At 35.4% G+C, this 23,713-nt stretch overlaps 1 protein-coding gene across 3 annotated transcripts in view; it reads right to left on the bottom strand.

Annotated features, from left to right (window-relative positions):
- SPEF2 (sperm flagellar 2) overlaps positions 1 to 23,713 on the bottom strand; it is a 64,548-nt gene that overhangs the window by 16,996 nt on the left and 23,839 nt on the right. Inside the window, exons 11-25 of one of the 3 annotated variants that reach the window (XM_035310693.1) lie at positions 21,546 to 21,765; positions 20,901 to 21,031; positions 20,618 to 20,687; positions 17,559 to 17,632; positions 16,456 to 16,559; positions 15,370 to 15,626; positions 13,538 to 13,637; positions 12,556 to 12,713; positions 11,395 to 11,534; positions 8,410 to 8,537; positions 8,167 to 8,305; positions 4,964 to 5,101; positions 2,330 to 2,490; positions 1,301 to 1,487; positions 354 to 516 (exon numbers count right to left, since the gene is read on the bottom strand). In XM_035310693.1, the coding sequence (XP_035166584.1) occupies positions 354 to 516; positions 1,301 to 1,487; positions 2,330 to 2,490; positions 4,964 to 5,101; positions 8,167 to 8,305; positions 8,410 to 8,537; positions 11,395 to 11,534; positions 12,556 to 12,713; positions 13,538 to 13,637; positions 15,370 to 15,626; positions 16,456 to 16,559; positions 17,559 to 17,632; positions 20,618 to 20,687; positions 20,901 to 21,031; positions 21,546 to 21,765 (2,170 nt within the window). Of the gene's footprint in view, positions 1 to 353; positions 517 to 1,300; positions 1,488 to 2,329; positions 2,491 to 4,963; positions 5,102 to 8,166; positions 8,306 to 8,409; positions 8,538 to 11,394; positions 11,535 to 12,555; positions 12,714 to 13,537; positions 13,638 to 15,369; positions 15,627 to 16,455; positions 16,560 to 17,558; positions 17,633 to 20,617; positions 20,688 to 20,900; positions 21,032 to 21,545; positions 21,766 to 23,713 lie in introns of those variants that run through there. The other 2 variants (XM_035310694.1, XM_035310695.1) reach the window with 2 other exon arrangements.

Raw genomic sequence — 23,713 nt, 5'->3', positions numbered from 1 at the left:
ACTGGAAAATAGGAAGAATTCAATGGGAGTTTATTTAAGTTGATAGTTCTAACTCTCTAATTCCACAACAGCACATGGATTAAAAAACAAAACAAAAAAAAAAAAAAACTTTTATTTTGAATATCAATCCATATATAATAAATAACAATAACACATAAGAATAAATATACCCAACTGTCATTCAACAGCTTCTGCATTCCTTTATCATCAGCAGCTTTTCACAAGAGAAATTAAAATTAAAATTAAAATTAAAAATTAAATAAATACCTTGGGTTACCCCTTTCCATATTACTGTCACATTTACATTTCAGTAATTTCAAGCACTTTGAAAACAAAGTCTGCATTTCAAATACCTTTCTCTTTAGGAGATGATTTGGGAGAAAGCTTTTTGGTATCTTTGGCTTCCTTCCCAGTAGCTTTGCCTGACATTGTCTGAGAAGACTTCAGATCTTCTTTTGGATCTAGCTTCTGTTCTTTTCGTTCCTCCATTTCCTTTGACTTCATTTCAGCTGTTACCTTCACATCATATTCACACACAGTCAAGTAAATGGTATCAGTACTACGCAATTATTGTTTTAAATAGCCTATATTTACTGCAAGACATACGCACTTAAATAAAAGAGATATTTAAAGTAATAAATAATCAGAATGTAATCAATGTATCAAAAATAAAACTGTAAAGTGTAAGACAAAGATGGTAGTTTTAATCCACTAGTAAGTAGTTCTTGTAATCCACTATCTATCTACTCTGGGAAAAAGTGTGGAATGTAAGAGTCAGATGTGAAATGTAAGAGTGTACACAAGCAACACTACAGGTACACTGTAAAGCTGCAGAATTCCAATTGTTTTTAAATGATCATTATGAAAAAAAAAAAAAAGAACAACCTAATTTAATTTTCACTGTATATAAAAAGGATGTAACCGCGTTTTTTGAAGTTTTTAATGTTTTGAACAAAACTTGTATCCCAGGATACATCCTTCTTCTCATGGTTCTATTGAAGAATTAGGAGAGTTTATCATGGAAGAAGTAGATATATAGAGCCAACATTCAAAGTATTTCTCTCTGTACTGGAATGAAAGGGTCAGTTGCAAATATGGAGGTGCTGCAGATCTGATAATACACAGATCCCAACACCTACCTCATAGAAATGCAAATGTATTCAATGGAAATATCAGCAGGGGAGTAACACACATGAATCTGTGATACACAGTGTGAAGGCTTTGTGTCCAGGCTACATACTGAATGGGAATACTTGACTGTCCTTTCCAGAAATCTTTAAGTAAGCAAAACATTCCTTACCATATCTGATACTGCTGTTACTGCTGTTTGCCATGTATCAGAAATAAGATTTTCATCTTTGCCAAAAGTGGCTGCTACATTTTCAGGAGAACACTCATCCTTAACACTCTTCAGTAGAGTTCCCCTGTTTTTTAACTTGGTAATATTTGTTTCCGGTAAAGGCAGTTTAAAAGAAAGTAGAGGAATCCTGAAAAATAAAATATAAGGCATAAATCACTTCCCCTTTGTAAAGAGATAATTTAGAACTATTTGGGAGAATACGTTAAGAGAATGAGAATGTTATTTTCAAAATTTCTCACAGCAACAGAAAAAGGATGAACTTTCCTTATGACCATTAGTGGTAAAATGTGTGCATGACAAGAAAATTGGATAGTTTAACTACAGAAACTAAGGAATAATAATAGAGGGATAAAACTATGTCAAATGTCTGTGTGATCTAATGATATGGGCTAGAAGCACAGCCTCATTATTCAGATGTTTTCCAAATGAACTGTTAAGTATTAAAAAAACATAGGTGTTGACAGTGTTTTTGATATTGTGAAATTATTTGGTGGTATCCATTACCTTTAATATTGTATTAAATTCTTTGATTTTTTCTACGCTGCTTTGACTTATATTTGTCATTACATGACCCATTTTATTATGTTTGTCTGTGCACTTATTAAAACTGTTAATGCTCTATAATAATATTTAAGTTAGTTATGTGAGGATTGTGCTGCAAACTGTCAGCAATGCAGAGGGAAGTAGGAAATATTCCTAGAACAGATTTCTTTCTAAGTCAGCTTTTGAAACATTTTACAGTTCAGAAATTAGTGAAATTGATGTGAAAATGAAATCATCAGTCAAAAATCAGGAATAACTTTAACAAACAGAATGATTTAAGATTCATCATTTGACTGTAATCAGTAGTTAAAAATTCTTATTTCCCAATCCTTTGAAATACATCCACATCTATTTCCACATTCACCCACAAAACAATGAATGCCTTACAATTTTTGATATTTGTATGATTTAATAATGTATTTCTACCTCCTTGATTTGTTCTGATCTTCTTTCTGCTCTATATCAATAATATCTAGCAATGGAAGTCTAGTAAAACCTTGACTGTCATCTGTTGGGATTTTTCCTTCCATTGCCCTGTAATAATCATGAAGAAGTCTCTTTGTATCTTGGAAACGATCCACTTCAACCTCAAGAAGAAAGAACAGAAAGATTGAAATTCAAAACAGGACAGAACAAAGTTCTGTTACATTTTTAAATAGACAACAACAAAAGAGATTCTAAAACATAAGAGTTTTAAACGGAGAACAACAAACATAACCATATCTGTTTGAATATTTGTACTGTATTTAACGCATATTTTCACTTGCACCAACAATGTCTAAGGATGATTAAAATGTTAGTTGTTAGAATAAGAATAATATTTCCAATAAGCAATGTTTGATACATTAAATTTAATTATAATATATTTTCATGTGTATGTATTCCTGTGCTAGCAAGTATACAAGCACCAACAAACTACAGCAATCACTTTGGTCAAAATAATTAAAATCCTTAATAACATAAAAGAGTTAAGTGATGGAGAAAACAAATTAAAGGCCACACAGTTTATCCTAGACAATGATATAAACAGACTTTACACACCTAAGTACCTTGAAGGTTTTTTTTTCTGTGAATTTTCTCAGGAGAAATCAAGATTCAAAAAACATTTAACACCTGTCATGTTTTGATTTATTGATACAGAACGGTGTTAGTTTCTAACTGACAAAATTCATGGGAAAATGCACAAAACCACATTCACAAAACAAAGAATAAAACCTTTGTGGTGTAAAACAGCACTTATCCATAAGTTAAGGAGAAAATATCTTATATTATGACAGTGCACACAAAGAAGGGTGGAAAGAAACCTGATATAACCTTCCTAAGGTTAAGACTTTGTTAAACGGAATTTATACAAATCTATGTTTATACAGTAACAAAGCCACCTGGAGAATATATGTAACTTCCCACAGAAAAACCCTCAAAAGGAGAACTCAAGACCAACAAAGTCTATTTTTGGCTGTTTCTCAAACAAAGCCATAACTTAAAGATTTAGTTATAATATTTTTATTTTTGTAGTTGTAACATTAATAATTCATTTAATTTGGGGAGTATATACTAAATAAGGAAAAAAAATATAGGATAATAAATAAGGAAAGTATAAATGTTTTTTTTTTTAGGGGAAGAACATAAATAATATTGTTAATATATTTTTCATTTTAAGTGTCTATTCTGTATATACACAGAAGACAGATCATACTAGATTTATAGCAAATCTCTTCTGGACTGCATTATATGTGTCAATGAAACTCTGCTAAAGAGAATTAAGCTTGCAAACATATACATGAATATAAAAATAGAAAAAGACAAGATTTAAGCTCAGCAATATTATTTTAATTTGGTTTCCCTGTGTGTATTATTTAAGATACAGAATTTAAATACACAATCATATAATTACCCTAATTAGAGGATGAGCTGTTCAGTTAGTCAGCAGGTATTTGATATTTAGATCTCTTAAGTTAGTCAATGGTCTTAGTCTTTATTTGTGGCATTATTTAGGTTCTTTGAAAATAGAGTTAATAATTTCCCTACAATAGCAACTGAATTTACTTAGATTGCCACAACTATCATGTAAGATAAAAGAGTGGTTCCCTTGTTTAATAACCCTATAAAAATAAAACAGAGTTAAAGGTCAGGAGCCCAACCAAAGGTGTGTCATCCTGACTTTTCAACTAAATTAGCATAACATGGCATGTGTTTAAAGTACTGATTTCACCACCTTCTTTAATGCTGCCAAAACTTTTAAAGTAAGTTCACACAGTTTACAGAAACACCATTTCATTCCATTCCATTCCATTCTAGCCCTAAACCTAATTTATCCACATAAAAATGGAAGTCACAGGAAAATAAATCTTACTTTACTTCAGGAACTGAAGTAATTCAGTCTGGCTGAATGAGAACAGAGGCAAACTGTTGGGAAGGGAAGAGCCACCGAAGTGAAGATGGTCTGGTGAAAACTATAACGTTAGATGTGTGAAAGCTGCACCACATTTAAATGGATTTTCTCAAGAATAACAAATAACATCACTTTCTCAAAAACATTCCTCACATCTATGTATTTTTTTAATACCAGGTAAAATTTCAAGCCACACTGGGAAAGCTACAACTGAAATAATTTCTTGATATGGGAAACACAAGACAACCTTAGCAGTAAGTGTGTCTACAACCACAGTGAATTATGTAACTTGTAAATAAAAAGCTGATATTAATATGATCACAAAAGTATAATCAGTTTTAACGTTTATGTTACAAAACTCAGATGATTCAATGGACTGATAAAACTGCAAAAGTAGCACTATGCATTACAGATGGTGTTGGACAATAACTATGGCATTTTTCTTAAACTTTTCTGCCTGCAGAAAGGGTAAGCATATGGATTGTCATCTACTTCTAATCTCTAACATTCTAGATAAAATCAGAAGAGGCATGAACGTTTGCTTATCTAATTCTTGATCCCTCATTTATTCAAAGCCAAACATTAAATTCCTCTGAGGCTTACTGTCTTCCAGATCTAATTCATTGTCTACTTCCATTGCAAACTCTATAGTAGAGTCTATATCATACCTGCATAAGTGAAAAAAAATGGTTTATTGCGATCCCCTTATGATCCAGTAACCATCCATCATTCATGATATCAGTACGCTCCTGCTCTGCTTCTTCCCTTCTTTTATCACATATATCCCAGAGAAGATCTCTTAAGTCCTAAAACACAAAATAAAATATGAGAAATAACTATGAAATAAAACACACATTTTTATTTATTATTAAAAACTGTATTTTTGACTGTGCACAAGGCATCTTCCTCTTCTTTTTTTATTGTTATTAAAGCCATATTAAAGTCAAAGCCTGGTCCAAGAGTTATGTGCTTATAGAGAGCTGACAAAGTAGTTTTACAAGCATGCTGAACAGAAGAATCCAGAGATATAAGATTAACGCATAGGACAGTACTAGGCTGCCTTGCTTTCACCAAGCAAAGACCTATCTAAGCCAGACAAAGACTTTAGAACATGAATAGCTAAGCTCCTAACAGTACCAGCAACTTTCCACTTGAATGGTTTGCAATATAAATATAAGGAGAACTCTAAGGGGATGTGCAATATGAATGATCCTGAGAAAATCATCTCACTGTTCAAACATTCTGCTATTTGCATAGCTCCATTCTATTCTTGCTTTAACATGGATGGTGCTATATAACTAAGTAACAGAGTGCTATTCAACTAGTGACTATATCTAACAGCAGCTATGTAGCTCACTGTCAACACTGAGGACCTAGTAAGCATAAAACATGTATGAAAACCTTCTTTTCCCCACGACCATTTCTGCATGGAAGTGGCGTGACAGACCTCTATGGAGTAAGAAGAGACGAGAAAAAGGAGCTGTTAAATGCTGTGGTATGCTCAGGTGAGCCATTTCTCAGTCTCCAAGCAGTTCTACATCACCTGATTTATTCTGGGAAAAAAAAGGAAAGCTGTTCCAGACTACCCTTACAACAAGGAGGTAAGGCTTCAGGTGATGAGTGATTCCATATGCACCAGCTCTTGGTCTCACCCTAATCAGTCAGTCCTGTTCCTCCCACTGTATACAAAAAGTTCAGACAGATTCAGCTGTCCTCAGCAGAACAAAAGCCACAGGGAAGCTGACAAATGAATAGTCTTTGAGCTACTTTACACTTCAGTGGCATAGATAGAAGCTAGCCAAATCGAATGTTATCGAATTCATGGTTGTTCTGCATTGTAGGATATACACATAAGGAACTGTTACTGAATAAAAAGATACAAGCTGACAAATGACTTGTTTTGTGGATACAAACAACACAAACTAATAGTTTGCACAAACTGATGTACAGTTCTTTACAGTATCTTCCTGCGACATGTAATGAGCAGCATTTTCTTCTTTGTTCTCATGTTACGCAAGGCACAGTTTTGATTTACTGTGAATAGTGGCTACAGCTGGAAAAGTAGATGGTGAGCTATCTTTTTCAGAGAGATGCCAAAAACATGTTTCATGTGCCTTTTTTCTTTTTCTCTCTCACCACTCTTTGTTATTGCAAAGTGCAACAGCTTCTCTCTCCTTCTTTCTTTGTACTCAGGTAGGGGAAAAAAAACGGATGCATGTGGTAAGTTGGCTCTTATATGGGACAAGAGATGTAGTACGATCAAGTGACTGACCATATTAGATGATAGCAAAGTCATGAGCGGGAAGTAGGAGAAATTGCTAAAAGACAGTGTAAGAGATATTATGCACAGTGATTCTGTTATGAGTTTGGTTGCCAAAGCCTTGGATGTCAGAGCCTTGGATGTCAAAGCCTTTGAGGGATTTTTCACATATGGCAAGATGTATTTTTACATTTTCCAGTTGGTACTGGAGAAATGTGGTTTATGGGTTTCACAATGTGGAAGCTTCCAGTATGAATGGTGTTTCAGAAAGGGTTCAGCTGAGATGACAGAGTTCAGCAGTCTGGGAAAGCAGAAATGTTTAAGAAAAGACATTCCACAGATTCTAGCCCTTTTCATTTCCTCTCTTTTCTTTTCTAGTATCATGGAAAGATGAATGAGAATTCTCACATTTGCAGAGGTAAAACGGGCAGGCTTAAAGGCACAGAGGAAGCATCATCTTCACATTCACCCACAGGTTTGGAATCCACAAGGACTAGAATGGGTAATTTGGAAACAGAATTCCTGGTAGTCATGTATTGCCTACAAACAGTCTTACTTATGGTACTTAGCATTATCACGGTGCCTGAGACTCACTGCCTAAATGTCCAGAAAATATAGCACTATCCCATCCTCTCAGCCTAATTTGAAACAGAGAATGTCAAACATGGATCTCTGTTATGAGTGAAAGGCCAAATACTTAAAATTTTAGCTTTCTAAAATATAAGACAGAGGGATTCCAGTCTTTTTTATAATTCCATTTGCTGGAAATTAGGAATATGAATGATGATTTTTAAGTCTTCTATTTCATTCTATTGAAATAATGCTATATAAAAGGAGGTTCTATGTTTTTTCTATTTTAGTGAATTTGTCTATAATCCTAGCAATGTCCCCTACAAATAAAAATGTGTCTGTCATTTTTTTCTCTTTTCTGGGAGCATTTCCTGACATGGTTTCAATGAAAGATCATGCAGAAGTATGTTTCTTCTGAAAGCAATATAGGATAGAGTAGAATTCTGTTTATGTCTGTTCTGAAGTGGGGAATACGGTAAATTCAAATTCCATTTCCTGCCTATGTTTAAATCGGCTCCGAACTTGTTAGGACCTTGACAGCTATGTATTCCTGTGAAGAAGAGCTCTCAGGCGATGTATGAGAGCAAAGACGTTTCACAGACATTTCACCCTGTGCCAAAACATTTCACAGAAATTCTCTGTACTTTGTATGAATCAGCTTTAGAACACATAGATTACCGTATCTCATATATGGAAAAACTAAATGGCTGACAAGATTTGCCAGAATGTTATAGAAATGACCAAACCAATAAGTAAAATCTCTGAAAAATGTAAAGAAAAAGAAAGCAGAGAAATTCTTATTCTAAAATGTACCAGAATATGACAGTATAACTTAAAGAAAGAACGAAGACATAAGAAAGGTGTGGCCACAAGCCAGACCAATTGTGACATATCACTTTATGTACAAGAGGAAGTGAAATAGTTTAAGAGGAGTGGTAAGAGGAAAAAAAATGTAAATAATAATATAATTCATGTTACACTAAGATCGTATACTATCAAACAATACTTTAGGGTATATTATAACTTTTGTCATTTACTTACAGTAACTCTTTGATGTAGTTCTGCTTTTGTTTCCTCATCTTCTCGCAGGTCATCAGCAATTGAATTAAAATCTGATTGCCACTGAGATACAAACTCCTGCTTAAGATCTGGGCGCTTTAAATAATCTTGGAAAGTTTTTCTGTAAATAATGGTAAAAAATTGTAGTGTTAAAATACAAATAGAATGCCAGATGAAAAATATAAAATACGACTATTAAAGTAGTAGGCTACTTTTTCTACTCACCTAATGTCCGCTAAGTAATAAATTATAGAGTGCTGTTCATCCCTTAGGCATCTAAGTATAGCTTTGATGGTATTGACATATGCATTTTCTATGTTTTCCCAGTAAGGTACTAAAAAATCAGGTATCTCCTGTATTTTTAAAAACATCAAAATAAATTGATACATTTATTGGTTATCCACTTAGCTGTATCATTAGCAAATATAAGAAAGATTATTTCATAAAATCACATTACTGATTTCTTTCACTATGTATTTCTTTTAATTTACAACTATATACAGCTAATTATAAACACTGTACCAACATATAGGTTATTCTATGCATTTCTTTGGAAAAAAAGTGGCCATACTCAAAGTGAATGGGAATTACCAGCAAAATACTGCTGATGTTTGCTTTTTCATATATTCATAAATTCAGTAAAGAAGGATGAGTAGTTAGGTGGTACACAACTGTTCAAACTAGTGAAAATTAAAAGTGACTGTCAAGTGTTGCAAAAGTGACATTTGACTGACTGACTGTCAAAAAATGACAAATGAAGGCCACGACCAGCAGAAACACAACACACTGACTTATGGGCTGTAGCTACTCAGAAAGGGATTTACAGCATATGCAAGCTAACTGCAGTTATAAAGTCAAAACTGGTAAACATTAGGAATGGAATTACAGAACAAAATACAAAGCATCATTATGCACCCCTCAAATCCACATCCTGAATACTGCAAGCAGTCCCAGCTCCCCATCTCAAAAAATTTTCGTTGGAACTACAACAGGCAGACAGAAAGAAGGGCAACAGTCATTACTGAACATATTGAACTGCTTCTGCATGAGGAGAATTAAACATTATGACTATTGGAAAAACAATACTTAGGCAAAATGAAGAAGGAAGATAGAATAGATGCCTGTAATACATAAGTACCTTCAGAGGGTGAATATATAATTATTTTCATTTTATCTCACAATACAAGAACATAGAGTAATCCAATGACCCAAGCAGACAGCAAGTTTAAAGCAAAGTGACGGATTTTTTTTTTTTTTTTTCCAAAAAAAGCAGAATAATGCAGGCCATATCATGGAGAACAAAAAGTAAATTGCTTCCAAATAAGCAACTAGACATAATGATGGAAGAAATACCTGTTGAAAGCTACTAAAAACAAAGATGCAGATATAAAGTTATCTCAGGCGATCCCTAAATTACAGATCTTAATTTCAGTACTTAATGCCTTCTTTGCCTCAGCATTTAGTAGTAAGACCAGTTGTTCTCCTGGTAACCAGCCCCCCTGAGCTGAAAGATAAGGATGAGGAGCAGAATGAAGCCTCCATAATCCAAGAGGAAATGGTTAGTGACGTGTTACACCACATGGGTACTGAGGGAGCCAGCAGAAGTGCTCACCAGGCCACTTTCCATCATTTATCAGCAGTCCTGGCTATCCAGGGAGGTCCCAGCTGACTGAAGTCTAGACAATGTGACATCCATTGACAAGAACAGCAAGGAGGAGGACCTGAGGAACTACAGGCCTGTCAGTCTGTCCTCGGTGCTGGGGAAGGTTACAGAGCAGATCATCTTGAATGTCATCTCATGGCACACACAGGACAACCAGCACAGGATCAAGCCCAGGCAGTTTTTTTGTGAAAAAGCAGGTCTTGCTCAACTATCCTGATCTCCTTCTATGACAAGGTGACACACCTAGTGGATGAGGGAAAGGCTGTGGACTTTGTCTACTAAAAATTTAGTAAATCTTTTGACACATTTTTACATGGCATTTCCTGGAGAAACTGGCTGCTCATGGCTTAGATAGGTGTATGCTTTGCTGGGTAAAAATCTGGCTGGGTGGCCAGGCCCAAGGATTTGTGGTGAATGGAGCTAAATCCAACTGGGGGCCAGTCAAAAGTGGTGTCCCCCAGGGCTCAGTACTGGGGCCAATTCTCTTCAATACTTTTATCTATGATCTGGACGAGGGGATCAAGTGCAGATGACACCAAGTTCAGTGGGAGTGTTGATGTGCTTGAGGATAGGAAGGGTCTACAGAGAGCTCTTGATAGTCTGGATTGATTGGCCAACACCAACCGTATGAGGTTCAACAGGGCTAAGTGTTGACAAGAACTCTGCTATGGGCTTGGGGAAGAGTGCCTGTAAAGCTACCTAGCAGAAAAGGACCTGAGGGTATTGGTTGACAGGCAGTTGAATAGGAGCCAGCAGTGTGCTCAGGTAGCCAAGAAGGCTAACAGCATCCTGGCTTGTATCAGAAATGGTGTGGCCAGCAGGTCTAGGGTAGAGATTGTCCCCCTATACTAGGCTCTGGTGAAGCCAAACTTGGAATACTGTGTTCCGTTTTGGGCCTCCACTACAAGAAAACTTAAGAAACATTTCAATAAATTGCAAATACATGCGTCCACAGGTACCCACACGTGCTGAGGGAGCTGGCCAATGTCATTGCTAGGCCACTCTCAATTATCTTTGAAAGGTGATGGTGACTGGGGGAGATTCCAGAGGAATGCAAATGTCTCTCCTCTCTTCAAGGAAAGAGTCCAAAGAAGGGCAACAAAGCTGGTAAAGGGTTTAGAGAACAAGTCTAATGACAAGCAGTTGAAGGATCCGGTGTTATTTAGCCTAGAGAAAAGGAGGCACAGGGGAGATCTTATCGCTCTACTACTATCTCCTTGAAGGAGGTTGTAGTGTGGGGATCTCTCTCTTCTCCCAAGCAACAAGTGATAAGACAAGAGGAAATGGCCTCAAGTTGTGCCAGGGGAAGTTTAGGTTATATTTGGAAAAAAAAAATCCTCACTGAAAGGGTTGTGAGGCATTGCAACAGCCTGTGCAGGGAAGTGGCTGAGTCACTAATTCTAGTAGTATTTAAAAGACAAGTGGATGTGGTGTTTAATGACATGGTTTAGCAATAGACTTCACAGTGCTACAGTAGCAATTGGACTTGGTGATCTTAGAGGTCTTTTCCAACCTAAATGATTCTATGGTTGTATGAATTAATGTACCTTGGGAAGTGGCTCATCTACATAAATCCATTCATGTGATCCTGGTTCAATTGGTGGTGGCGTACCAAGAATAGGAGGAACCAAATCTTGAGATGTAACTGGTAAAGGCTTTTTTCCTGGCGATTTTTCTTGAGCAGGACCTTGTATAAGAACATAGAATTAGTACCTTTAAATGTATTTTATGTAAACAAAGATAGACATCAATGCTACACTGGCAAGTTGAAAACAACGGAACAGATTCATTATTTCATTGTTAGGTGTTTTTCATCAATATATATACTAATCAAACCAGTGATGCCATAGTTGTTATAACATCCCTTTCCAGTTAGGTTGTATTTTGCAGGATTGATACTTTTCTAAAACCACCACTGTGAGAGAAACAAGAAGATAAAGATTTTGTGTGATTTTACAAAATATTCTTTACCAGGTAAACCAAGGTCAGTGGTGTTGATATAATTCTGAGATTCATTATAACTATCATTATTTCAATGATTCCCTGCTTAATTAAAGCTCAGTTGTAAGCAGTTATGGTTTCCATGTGAGACTTGGGAAAGAAAAATGTGGTGGAAGACACTTGAAGACTTTCTTCTAATAATCCCGAAGAAATGAAAGTGGTTATTCAAAGGCTGCCAATTCTGTTTTATGTGATACATCTTTTCCCTTGGGTATTTTTTCCCATTTTTATTTTTATATGATTCTGTCTTTTGGGGTGATTAAGAGGAAACATGCAATAAGATGCACCCAAACAAATGTTAATAACACTGTAAGTTATTCACATTTTTAAGCTGCTGCTGATGTTATGCCACATGGTGAAGATGCTAGCTGTAATACTTTAACCAGGAAGAAAGGACTGAATTTAGTAATCCGTTACTCCAGTGAATTTAAATATACCCAAATGACAGTTTATTTTAAACATTTTAAAACCTTTTCCCAAATTACATTTGCAACTATGTGAAATTACTCCATATCCTCTGAAACAGGATAACAGAAAAATTCAGAGTTCCAGGGGGGTTATCACTAACTCATAAATCTCCAAAGTCTTGCAGGGACTGTGAATATTGGTAGTGTTTCCATATATTTATATATATTAATCATTAGTATTAATTATAAAGAACAAAGTCTTTTTAATTAAATGTAAAAAGTAGGAATAAAAGAACTTACTTCTATTCTGCTTTCTGGCAATTTCTCCCATTAGAATTTCCTTTACTTCTTTGCACACAAGACTTTCTTCTCTCTCTGCATCGACTTTCACTAGAATATTCTGATGGACTGAAAACCAGTTCTCCAATTTTGGCCATGTGTCTAGAAAGCCTGAAATTCTACAAAAAATCATATTAAGATCTTTAAAAAACTAACTACTGAAATAGCTGCAGGAAAAGAAAATATTTTCCCAAAACCAATAAACAGAAGAAAGATCACAACATCTAATCCAATACTAAAGCTAATTCAGCAAATACTTTTCCAAAATATTTAAATTTCCATCCACATCAACCCTTCATTTTCAGCATCAGAAAATTTTCAAAATCCTACTGTTATCTAGTTAAATATATTTGTTACTTTTTCTTGTCACAATATAAGCATATGTTTTCTTATATCACAACAAAAAACAATAATAATCAATAATGTAGTAGTCTAAAATAGTAGTATCAAATATTCAGACATAAAATTTGGTGTTCTTGATTTTGCTCTCTATGCAAAATTAAACATATAATGATTGCATAAAACATACAAAACTGATTTATTCTTCATTACTGTAAAAGTGGAAGATACCGTTTCAAAAAGTCTGTAACTCAAACCATTTCACTCAAGAGCAATCACATTATATATGACATTTCTCAGATGTATGTATGCATACATTTATGTATGTAAGTATAAGTATGTATGGTTCATTCAATAAATATCTGGAAAAGAAATTCTTGTAAAAATACCTTGGAAAAGCAAAACATATGAATTTTTATCTTCTAGGATTATTTGTATTCTGCCAAGAATTCACTAGCTCTTTAAGCTCCACATCAAATAAACTCTTAAGTAAAATCCTAACATTAGGCATATCAGTACAATCATGGATCATATATGAGGTTCAGATTAATTACATGCCTAAAAATATGGCTGAAGTAACTTTTTTGTACTCCATGCAACATACCTATGTAGCACCTGGTCCCTTACTAAGTCAATCTTCTCTTCAAGGATTTCAGCGTCTGAATTTTGATTCTGTTCCATTTGAGATGACTTTGATTTATGTGCTGTGTGGAAAATAGCATATATGAGCATATGTTGAAAAAGGTAATTATACAAGTAGTGATTGGCCCCAAATAAGATACTTATTAAAAGAAAGATTTTAGCTTTCCTTCATTTCACATTTCTTCATCTAAAAAACTGGGTGCCAGCTTCCTAAAAGAAAGGAAAGGTCAGAGAGGATTATAGAAATAGATCTGGGTAACGACCTGGAGTCGGTGCCTACCCTCCTTTTCTGTGCAAATGCAGTCAGTGATAATGCTAATATTTCCTGATGGATACTTCGCAGTCATAGAAATCTTCAGTTGTAGAGACGGGATATTCTCATGTACCGACTACTTCAGGCTTAACTACTCTTACATTTAGAAGCTGTTTTCTCAGTCTAATCTGAATCTTCCTTGAAGTAACTACTCCTTTCCACAACAGCAATAGACAGATAAACTATTGCACCTGAAGACAAGGTATCCTCTTTTTCTGAGTTTTCTTGAGATTAAAAAACACTTTAATTGACTAATTTGACACTTTTAAAACAACAACAACAACAACAACAACAAAATCTTTATGATGTTTTTATTGTTCCTATGACACTTCCTATCATAAATAAATCTTTTCAGATTCTTGAGACTATATCATGTATTATCAAATTTTCAAAGTGTTTTGGCACACAAGGTCTTAAAATTAACACAAATTTTAAGTGTCTATATATTTATCTTGACTGCATTGTTAGCAAAACCTCTAACAATTTTGCGTCATTCTCATCCTACCTCTCCTTTCTTTTTTAACAAAAGTTAAATGCTGTTAAATTCAAGCCAAGTGCTATGAAAGTGCTGCAGTAAAAACAATAAAGAAGAATCTCCCTAGAATTTGGATAATACAGGATGTACTTGTGAAAAGAACTCATGTTTTGCCAAGATGAATATGAGCAGTGAAAAGTATGTGGCTTGGAACTGAAACAGTCCTCAAAAGGCCTTTGATGCCTTTGTCATTTCTGGTCAAAATCACCTACTTACAGGTGTTCACTGACTAACTAACATATGACAAATGCAGTGTTCGATAGGGAATGAATGTTGGCACATCCCAGAGAATGAAAGTTAGCACATCCCTTTGTTTACCCTTTCCTTTGTCTCTTTCCAAATGTTTCTCCTGGAGAAAAATACTATTTACACATACTCATTTGGAATGAGTCATATTTCTGCATTTGACGTAAGCTGTGTTTTTCTCAACTGCTGTTTTATGTGATAGCTAACACTAGCCACTGCACTACATCGGCTCTAGTGAGATTTCAGAACAAATAAAACCAAGGATATACACATGTACTTGCACACTTCTAATGTGCTTTTGACTGAAACACATATAAATGATATTGTGAGATATAAAGAAATTGTGCAATAATGCTATTTTGCTTTAATGAGCACCACGTAAGGGTAAATCTGGTAAATATAAGTTAAATTTTTTAAGTCATGTACTTCCAGTCAAGTAAACAAAGAACAGCCAAAATTAGAAGAGGACTTACACATGGAGAGGAAAACAGCCAGGAAATAACACAAAATACAATTTCATACTTATCAGAAAAATTAAAAAATATTATATAATTTTGTATCCTAATTATACTATGCAAATTGCCATTACTCTGCAAAGTATTCACAAGTTAGTAGTTTCAATATTATAACAACCTTTACATTCCCCTGAAATCAGAATCTGCTTGTCATTTAACTTTGTTAAGTGTAGTTGGAAACTTACACTTCAAGCTAGCCACACGTTTCAGTACTGTCGTGTCTGAAATATCCAATAATACAGAAACATCAAATGCAGGTAAGGAAACAGGAGGCTTTTTAGGGGCTCTGGGATCTGTAACAAGGGAGAGCTTTCTAGGGTTCATATCTTCTGCTTTTGCTTCAGCTGGATCGACCCCTGTATAGGCTTTTTCAAATAGCTTTGCCTGATTAATTGTCATTGGAAATCCATCCAGAATCCATCCCATCTCCGGTGGTGTTTGGCTATGGGCAAATAAAGAATCAGAATGATACAGTGAATTGATAGCATAATATTAACACCTAAAGAACAGCTTGTCCTAGCAGTCTTTCATTCTGAATTCAGTATATTCAATATCCTCATGAACACAGAATATGACAACTAAATTTGTGAAACAATGGATTTTATACCAGGAAATTACATCAATTATATCTAAAAGTGATAAAGAAAACAAAACATCTGTCTTGATGAAGTTTTCAAGAACAACTTCTATACAAAATATTATCTGAGATGTAATTTCACTGTTTTCTTGAAGTGCTAACTTTTGCACTAAAGAAATAAACAGTAAAATCTTTTTTGTAACATAAAGTACTAATGGGAGTAATACAACTTACATTATATTCATGTGAGAACTTAAGTGCTAATTGCTTATCAGGAGAGTAGAGACAATTTTCTGTCATGTAAGAATATGAAAAAATAAGTAATTAACTGCCAAAGTATGAATGTTTGGATTATATATTTCACATAAAACCTCGGAGAAAAAACACTAGAACATTGTGAATAGTTTCCTACTGATAAACAAAATAGAGACATTAGTTATATTTAATGACTTTGTGATAGATGTTTATTTTTTACTTGCTGTCAGTGGTGTACAATAATGTCTGCGTAATTTAGGGCTAGATTCTACTGCTTTAAAATGAGGATTAACTAACTTCACTAATTAGCTCCACTTTCCCAGCAGAATAATCCAACGTTCCAGTAATGCACTGAATAAAGAGGAATGGCTGACTCTGGATATACAAATTAGTTAATTACACTCTCAATAACTGAGGAAAAAAGCTACAAATTTCATACTTAATAGCTTCCAATAGGATGGCAACTAGTAATTCATCAGGAATACTTTTTCCTTTCTTCAACAATTTCTGTGATGCAGCACCAAGCTGGGCACGTACAGATAGCTGTGGAAGAGTGCAGTTAAAAGAACATGTAAGACTAAAGTACACTGTGGAAGAGTGCAGTTAAAAGAACATGTAAGACTAAAGTACACAGAATGCTCTTGACACTGACAGTTAAAAAGAACTATTCTACTTTACATAGATTCTACTTTACATACTTTACTTCTATGTTCTCTATACATTTATTTATATTTAATCTTTATTGTGTTATTTATTAATCTTTATTGTGCTATTTATTTATATTTAATGTTTATTTTATTATCTATGTTTATTATCTATTTAGGAGAAATTGTTTAAAATGATGTTGAAAGACCTAATTTAACTGAAATCTCAAACTGAAGATTATTACACCCATGAAAATGCCAGGCAGAAATGAGGTTAAGAAACAAAGGATATTGAAAGCCAAAAGATAAAAAAATTAAGTGTCCAAGTTATTCTGATTTAACTGGGTCAATAATTCTGACTTGTGTCCAAGGTTACTCCCATTTTCTCTGCTCCAAATCCATTGATGATTTCCTTTCTGATAGCTTAAAAGAAGCCTCAAACTGAAGTTTCCTATAGATGCACTTAATTTTTTTTAGTTCTATAGGAACCTTCCTAGCTTTTGAAGTACTCTACAGCTCAACCAATAAAGTCAAAGAGATCACTGGAGAATTAAGTATTTATGAACATAAAGAAAAGAAAACTTATTATGGGATGAATTATCTGCTTAGCACCAACAACATCAGGAATACATTTCTGCTAACTCAAAAATGAATAGGAAGTAAATGTGAGATTAAACAGGGAAGTATTTATGTATAACTCTAGCTGTATGTACAAATCTAACCAACATACTCAGGAATAGATTTTTATAAGATGTCTTTCCATATTTCATACAGAAAATGCTTGCAGTAAGGTGAACAAATAAATACAGAATGATGAAATGGTGTCACCATTCTGTAGTTTAATAAGATTTTAATTAAAGTATCTTTATATAGCAGCAGCTAAAATCAAACTACAAACCTTGGATAGGTCATTCTGACTATTGTCTGATTCAGTTTCTTGACCAGATGGATCATTTTTGACAGGACGATTACCTAAAATAGGTACATTATAAAGTTTGACACTTCTATATTTCTTACTGTAGAAAAATAATAAAAGCTATGTGCAATCATCAGAAACATAGGATCATTGCATAATTCAGATTGGAAGCAACCTCCAGAGGTGACATAGTTCAACTTTATGGTTAAAGCAACGTCAGCATTGAAACCAGGTTGCTTAGGTTTCTACTCTGTCTCAAAAACATCCAGTGATGGAGACTACCTCTCCATACAATCTATTTCAATCTATCTCATGGAGAAAAGATCTTTTCTTGTGTCTAGTGGAAAAGGGAAGAAGAAGGATTTTTACAGATATCACCACAGCAAAATGAAAACTAGGGAAAACATGAACCAACTGCTGAAAAAGACTTTCAAAATGCTGAGGTACTTAAAGCCTTCTCTCTCTCTGTCTTTAACAGTAAAACTTGCTTTCAGGAATCCCAGTCCCCTGAGATTAGCAGGAAAGTCTGCAGCAAGGAGTACTGCCCACTGTAGAAGATTGGGTGCAAGGCTATCTAAGGAACATGGATGTGTGTAAGTCCATGGGACCTGATTAAATGAATCCAGGGGTCCTGAGGGAACTGAAAGACAAAGATGCTAATTCACTGGATTTGATATATAGACCACTTGTTGGATAAGGAATTGTCTAGTTGGCTGCACTCAAAGAGTTGCAGTCAATGTCTCAATGTCCAGGTGAAGACTAGTGATTAGTGGTGTTCCTAAGGGGTCAGTATTGGGACTAGTATTATTTAATATCTTTGTCAGAGTGATTGAGTGCACTCTCACCAAGTCTTCAGATGACACAAAGCTATGTGGTGCAGTCAACATGCTGGAGGGAAGAGATACCATCCAGAGGGACCTAGACAGGTTGGAGAGGTGAGCCTGTGCAGACCTCATGAAGTTCAGCAAGGCCACGTGCAAGGTTCTGCATCTGGACTGGAGCAATCCAAAGTACAAACGTAGCCTGGGAGGAGAATGCACAGAGAGCAGCTCCAAGGAGAAGGACCTGGGGGTGCTGGTTGATGAGAAGCTCAACATGAGACGGCAATGTGCACCTGTGGTCTAGAAAGCCAACCATATCCCAGGCTTCACCAAAAGAAACATGTCCAGCACATTGAGGGAGGTGGTTGAGGGAGGTGATTCTCCCCCTCTATTCTCCTCTTGTGAGACCCCACCTATAGCTCTGCTTTCAGATCCCCAACACAAGAAGGACATGGATGTATTAGTACAAGTCCAGAGGAGGGCCACAAGTATGATCAAAGGGCTGGAGAACCTCTTGTATGAAGACAGGCTGAGAGAGATAGTGTTATTTAGCCTAGAGAGAGGGCTCAGGGAGACATTATAGTGGCCTTCCAGTACTTAAAAGGGACCTATAGAAAAGCTGGGAGGGATTCTTTGTCAGGGAGTGGAGTGATAGGACAAGGAGTAATAGTTTTAAACTAAAAGATGGTTTGTTTATATTAGATAGAAGGAGGCAATCCTTTCCTGAGGGTGGTGAGGCACTGGAACAGGTGGCCCAGGGAAGCCGGGGATGCCCTATCCCTGGAAGCATTCAAAGCCAGGTTGAACAGGGCTTTGGGAACTTGATCTAGTGAAAAGTATCCCTGACCATGCCAGGGTAGTTGGAACTAGATGATCTTTAAGGTCCCTTCCAAACTAAACCATTCTATGATTCTGTATCTCAGGTGGTTGAAGTTGCCATTCACAGGGACCCTGATGGGATGGAGAAAAGGGCTGTCAACAATCTCATGAAGTTCAGCAAAGGGAAATGCAAAGTCCTGTATATGGGAAGGAAAGTCTCATGCATCAGTTTAAACTGGGGGCTGTCTTGAAAGCAGCTATGCAGAGAAGAGGCCTAGAAGCCCTAGAGGGCAGCAAGCTGACTCTGAGCCAGCCATGCGCCCCTGCAGCAAAGAAGGCGGACAGCATCCTGGACTATGTTAAGAAGAATGTTGCCATAAGGTCAAAGGAGGTGGTACTTGAGCTTTACTCAGCCCTGGTGAGACCATATCTGGAATGCTGTGTCCAGTTCTGGGCTCCCAAGTACAAGAATAACTTGGATATATTGGAGGAAGTCAAGCAAAATGCCATAAGAATTATTAAAGTCCCAAAATATCTGACAAACAAGCGGAGTCTGAGAAAGCTGGGATTGTTCATCCTGGGGAGAGAAGGCCTGAAGGGAATCTTGTCAATGCTCATAAATACCTGATGGAGGGAAGTAAAGACCAAGTCAGAAACTTCTCAGTGATGCCAAGAAAAAGAACACAAACTGAAACACATGAAATTCCATTTAAACAATAAAATATTAACTCTACAGGTTATGCATTGGAACATGTTGCACAGTGAGGTGGTGGAATTTCCTTCCTTAGAGATGTTCAAAACCCAACTAGACAGGGTCTTGAACAACCTGAAATAGTGGCCCTGAGTTAAGGAGAAACATTGGACTATATGACTTCCAGAGGTCCCTTCCACCCTCAACTCTCAACACCTTCCTTTGGAAGGTGTTTTTAAGATGAAGCTCTCATCCTGGACTTTGTGGTACATTACAGCTGTATAACAGCCACATTAGCACACTGTAACTTATCCCTTTGATTCTGACCCTGATCCACGTCTGTGGACTTGAGTTTCTGATTTGAGTCAGGACTTAACTTCATCAGAAGAATTATCACCAGACTGAGGTTCACACTGTCTCTGGACCTGGTCCTGACCCTGACTTTAGTTAATATCCTCACTTTTTGTTGGCAAAGCATTGGCCCTGCTTACCTTACTATCGTCCTCATCTCCTGGATCACCTTCCTTTGTGGAGCAGCCTGAACTTGCTGCTCTCAGACACTACAAATGTGTGGAAATAGTAAATTCATAATGGAAACTATGGTGAAAATTCAGACATGGATAATATAATGTCTAACTGCCATTTAAATCTAACAAGATAAGAGTTAAATTATAATAAATTATAATTAAATAATAAATACACACACACACCTTTGGTTCCATTGATAAATGTTTCTGTTAGAACTTCCAGTAGTGATAATTTTGACATGTTCCTGTGGACCTTGTATCAATTAAGAGAAGAAATGATGAGAAAGGAAACTACACATTACAGAAAACCAAACATGTGAATTAAAGATGTCTTGAAGTCTTCTAAATCAAAACTTAGAACCAAGTCTGAAATGAGTAAGAAATTGAAATAACATGTTTTTTTCCTTACACATATCACTCTCTTTTCCCTGTGGGACCCAAAATTAAAATTAATAAAAATGCTTACCTCATTTTGTTTCACAGAATTCTCTGCTTCCTGTGATATTAAACTGTGTTCATGTTTCATTTCATTTTTAAGAAAAGCTTGGATGGCCTCCTGAACCAGAGTATCAACAGATAGTACCTGAATATTGCAAACTAATATAAGAAGAAATTAGTTTTACAGTTTGAGCTGAGCACACATAGACCACTACTGAAATTAAATTAATGATGAGAAGATGTGCCAAAGTCTAGTACATGCAAAGCAATGCATAGTTCTTTTTATTTGGGCTTTTGATGCAAGTTGTTTCCACTGTCTTTGCTCTGTGACCACTATACAGCATATAGCCACAATCACACACATATGCTAGTCTCTTCTATAGAAAAAATTCTCAGAGAACTCAAAATCATTTTTAAACTATCAAGAAATGCAGATGTAATACTATAACAAGACTTTATGAAAGTTCATGTGTTTTTATCTTATTTTGGAAAATAATAAATGAATGACTTGCAAGGAACTCCTTAAAATATGGATGCATGTGAGTTTCAAGGATTAGTAATGCAAGGATTTGCCCAAACAAATGTCATTCTAAGAGTTGCATTTAAAAACTATTAAATATTTTAAAGAAATTCAGGTTAAAAAAAAAAAAAAAAAAAAAAAAAAAAACTCTACCTTTTTCAAGAAACTTTACACAGGTAGTTTTTCCACTAAAAAGTTTTCCCAAAATGCATCCCTTAATAGGAAAAGAAGGAAATACAGGTAGTGAAGATTTGGGTTTTGGAGGATAGAAAATCTCCATCAGTCTATGAAGCACATGACCCAATATGTTATTATTACGAGGAGGTTTGTTTTCACTGTTATCTTCAGTTGGGCACCATTCACCTGTCATACCCTGTATAAATGACAAATTATGAAACAATTTGTCAATATGCCTTGTCTTTGATCTTTCTACATATGCCACTATATAAACAAATATACAATAATCAAATCTGAACAGTACTAAAAAATATTTTTAGAATAGAGCCTTGTTAAAATCAATAATTGTCATTATCTCTAAGCATTTATTAATATTCACTAATGCTTAGTTGAGAGACAAGTACTCCTATGATCATTTTTACAGATTGCTGGATTCATTTTTAAAATCCCATAAACATGAAAGTCATTTCACCAATATAACAGAATGAATCTGTAGCATATTTGTGGAATATAAACCCATTATCCTACCATTCAGCGTTCTAAAAATGGGCAACATTATTGCTCAGTATCACACTGAAAATTTATACAGAGAAAGATTTCAAATACAGTTATCTGCCTAATATGCAGTCAATAGACAAACAAACAACACCCCCCAAACCCTAAAAACTTCCCCCTTCCCTTGCTGAATTACATTAATCAGGAAATACTGAGTAGAAAATTCCAGTTCATCTGCACTGAGACCAATATAAATTTATCAGTGGTATGAGTTACAAGCATACAGCTTAGTGAGGTTGTGTCTTACCAACAATTGCACTGGGAGAAATATGAAAATGGAAGGTTATAGTCAGAAGAACTGAACATATTTTTTGCTGCTATATTATTGCACCTTACAAGGCTAGGAAAGTAATGATGAAGTACGTGCCATTTATGCTATAATAAGCTAAAAGAGAACATTCTAGTACACAGGATAATACTAGTCTTGTTTCACTTATTATTTAACTGGAGGTTAATAAACAGCTGTTTGGAAGATATTTGGACTAGTAATATTCCTGATTAGATTTTGGCTTGTCATCTCATTTGGGGTGCACAATAATGGGTTGTAAAGCAAAATCAAATGTTTCAGTAAGGAAATTTCAACACAGAAAAAAAAAACGAGGGAAAATAATGTTCACAATGTTCTTAGTTAAGCACAGGAGTAGGTTGCACAGAGAGTCTGTGGATTTTCCATCCTTTGAAATATTTGAAAGCTGATAGGCCAAGGCACTGGGCAACCTTATCTGATTTAGAAGTTGGACCTGCTTTGAGCAAAGAGGTTGAACTAAATGATAACCATATCCCTTTCAATGTAAACTATTGCATCACTCTATAAATTAAATATTTAATTACATCCATAGCAGCATCTAGTTTCATTCAAAGTTCTACTGAAATACAATGTCTTAAATTCACGTTCTACATTTTTTTGTTTTCCTGACTTTATTATTTACGTTAGGGCTGGAGCACCTCTCCAGGAAGGAAGGCTGAGAGAGCTGGGGATGTTCAGATTGGAGAAGAGAAGGCTCTGGGGAGACCTCACTGAGGCCAATCAATACTTAAGGGGGTCTTGTCAAAAGGAAGGAGAAGGACTCTTTACTCAGGTAGATAAAGATAGGACAAGGGGGAATGGTCTTAAACTAAAAGAGGATAGATTTAGATTAGACATTCGGAAGAAAGTCTTCATTGTAAGGGTAGTGAGGCACTGGGATGGGTTGCCCCGAGAAGTTATGGATGCCCCATCCCTGGAAGTGTTCAAGATCAGGTTGGTTGCCCTGGGCAACCTGATCTAGTGGGTGGCATCCCTGCTTATGGTGGGGGAGCTGGAACTAGATAATCTTTAAGGACACTTCCAACCCATGCCATTCTATGATTTTATGATTCTATTACAAATTATATGCTGCCATAGCGTACTTTCTAGTAAAAGAACTAGATCAGTGTTGACTTTAAACATATATGCATTAGGTAAACTTACACCATGTAATTTATTATTACTATAACTGAAAATGTGACCTTTTAATCAGTAAAAACCACAAAAAAATATTTTGAGTTGCAAAATATTGCCTCTCTAACCTATCTCAGAGAATGTACTTTTGAATATGTAATGGAAAAGA

The sequence above is a fragment of the Oxyura jamaicensis genome, chromosome Z, assembly GCF_011077185.1.
Source record: "Oxyura jamaicensis isolate SHBP4307 breed ruddy duck chromosome Z, BPBGC_Ojam_1.0, whole genome shotgun sequence".
NCBI classification, from domain to species: domain Eukaryota; kingdom Metazoa; phylum Chordata; class Aves; order Anseriformes; family Anatidae; genus Oxyura; species Oxyura jamaicensis.
The sequence above is the reverse complement of the archived record's forward strand: the minus strand, read 5'-3'. Positions and strand labels throughout refer to the sequence as shown.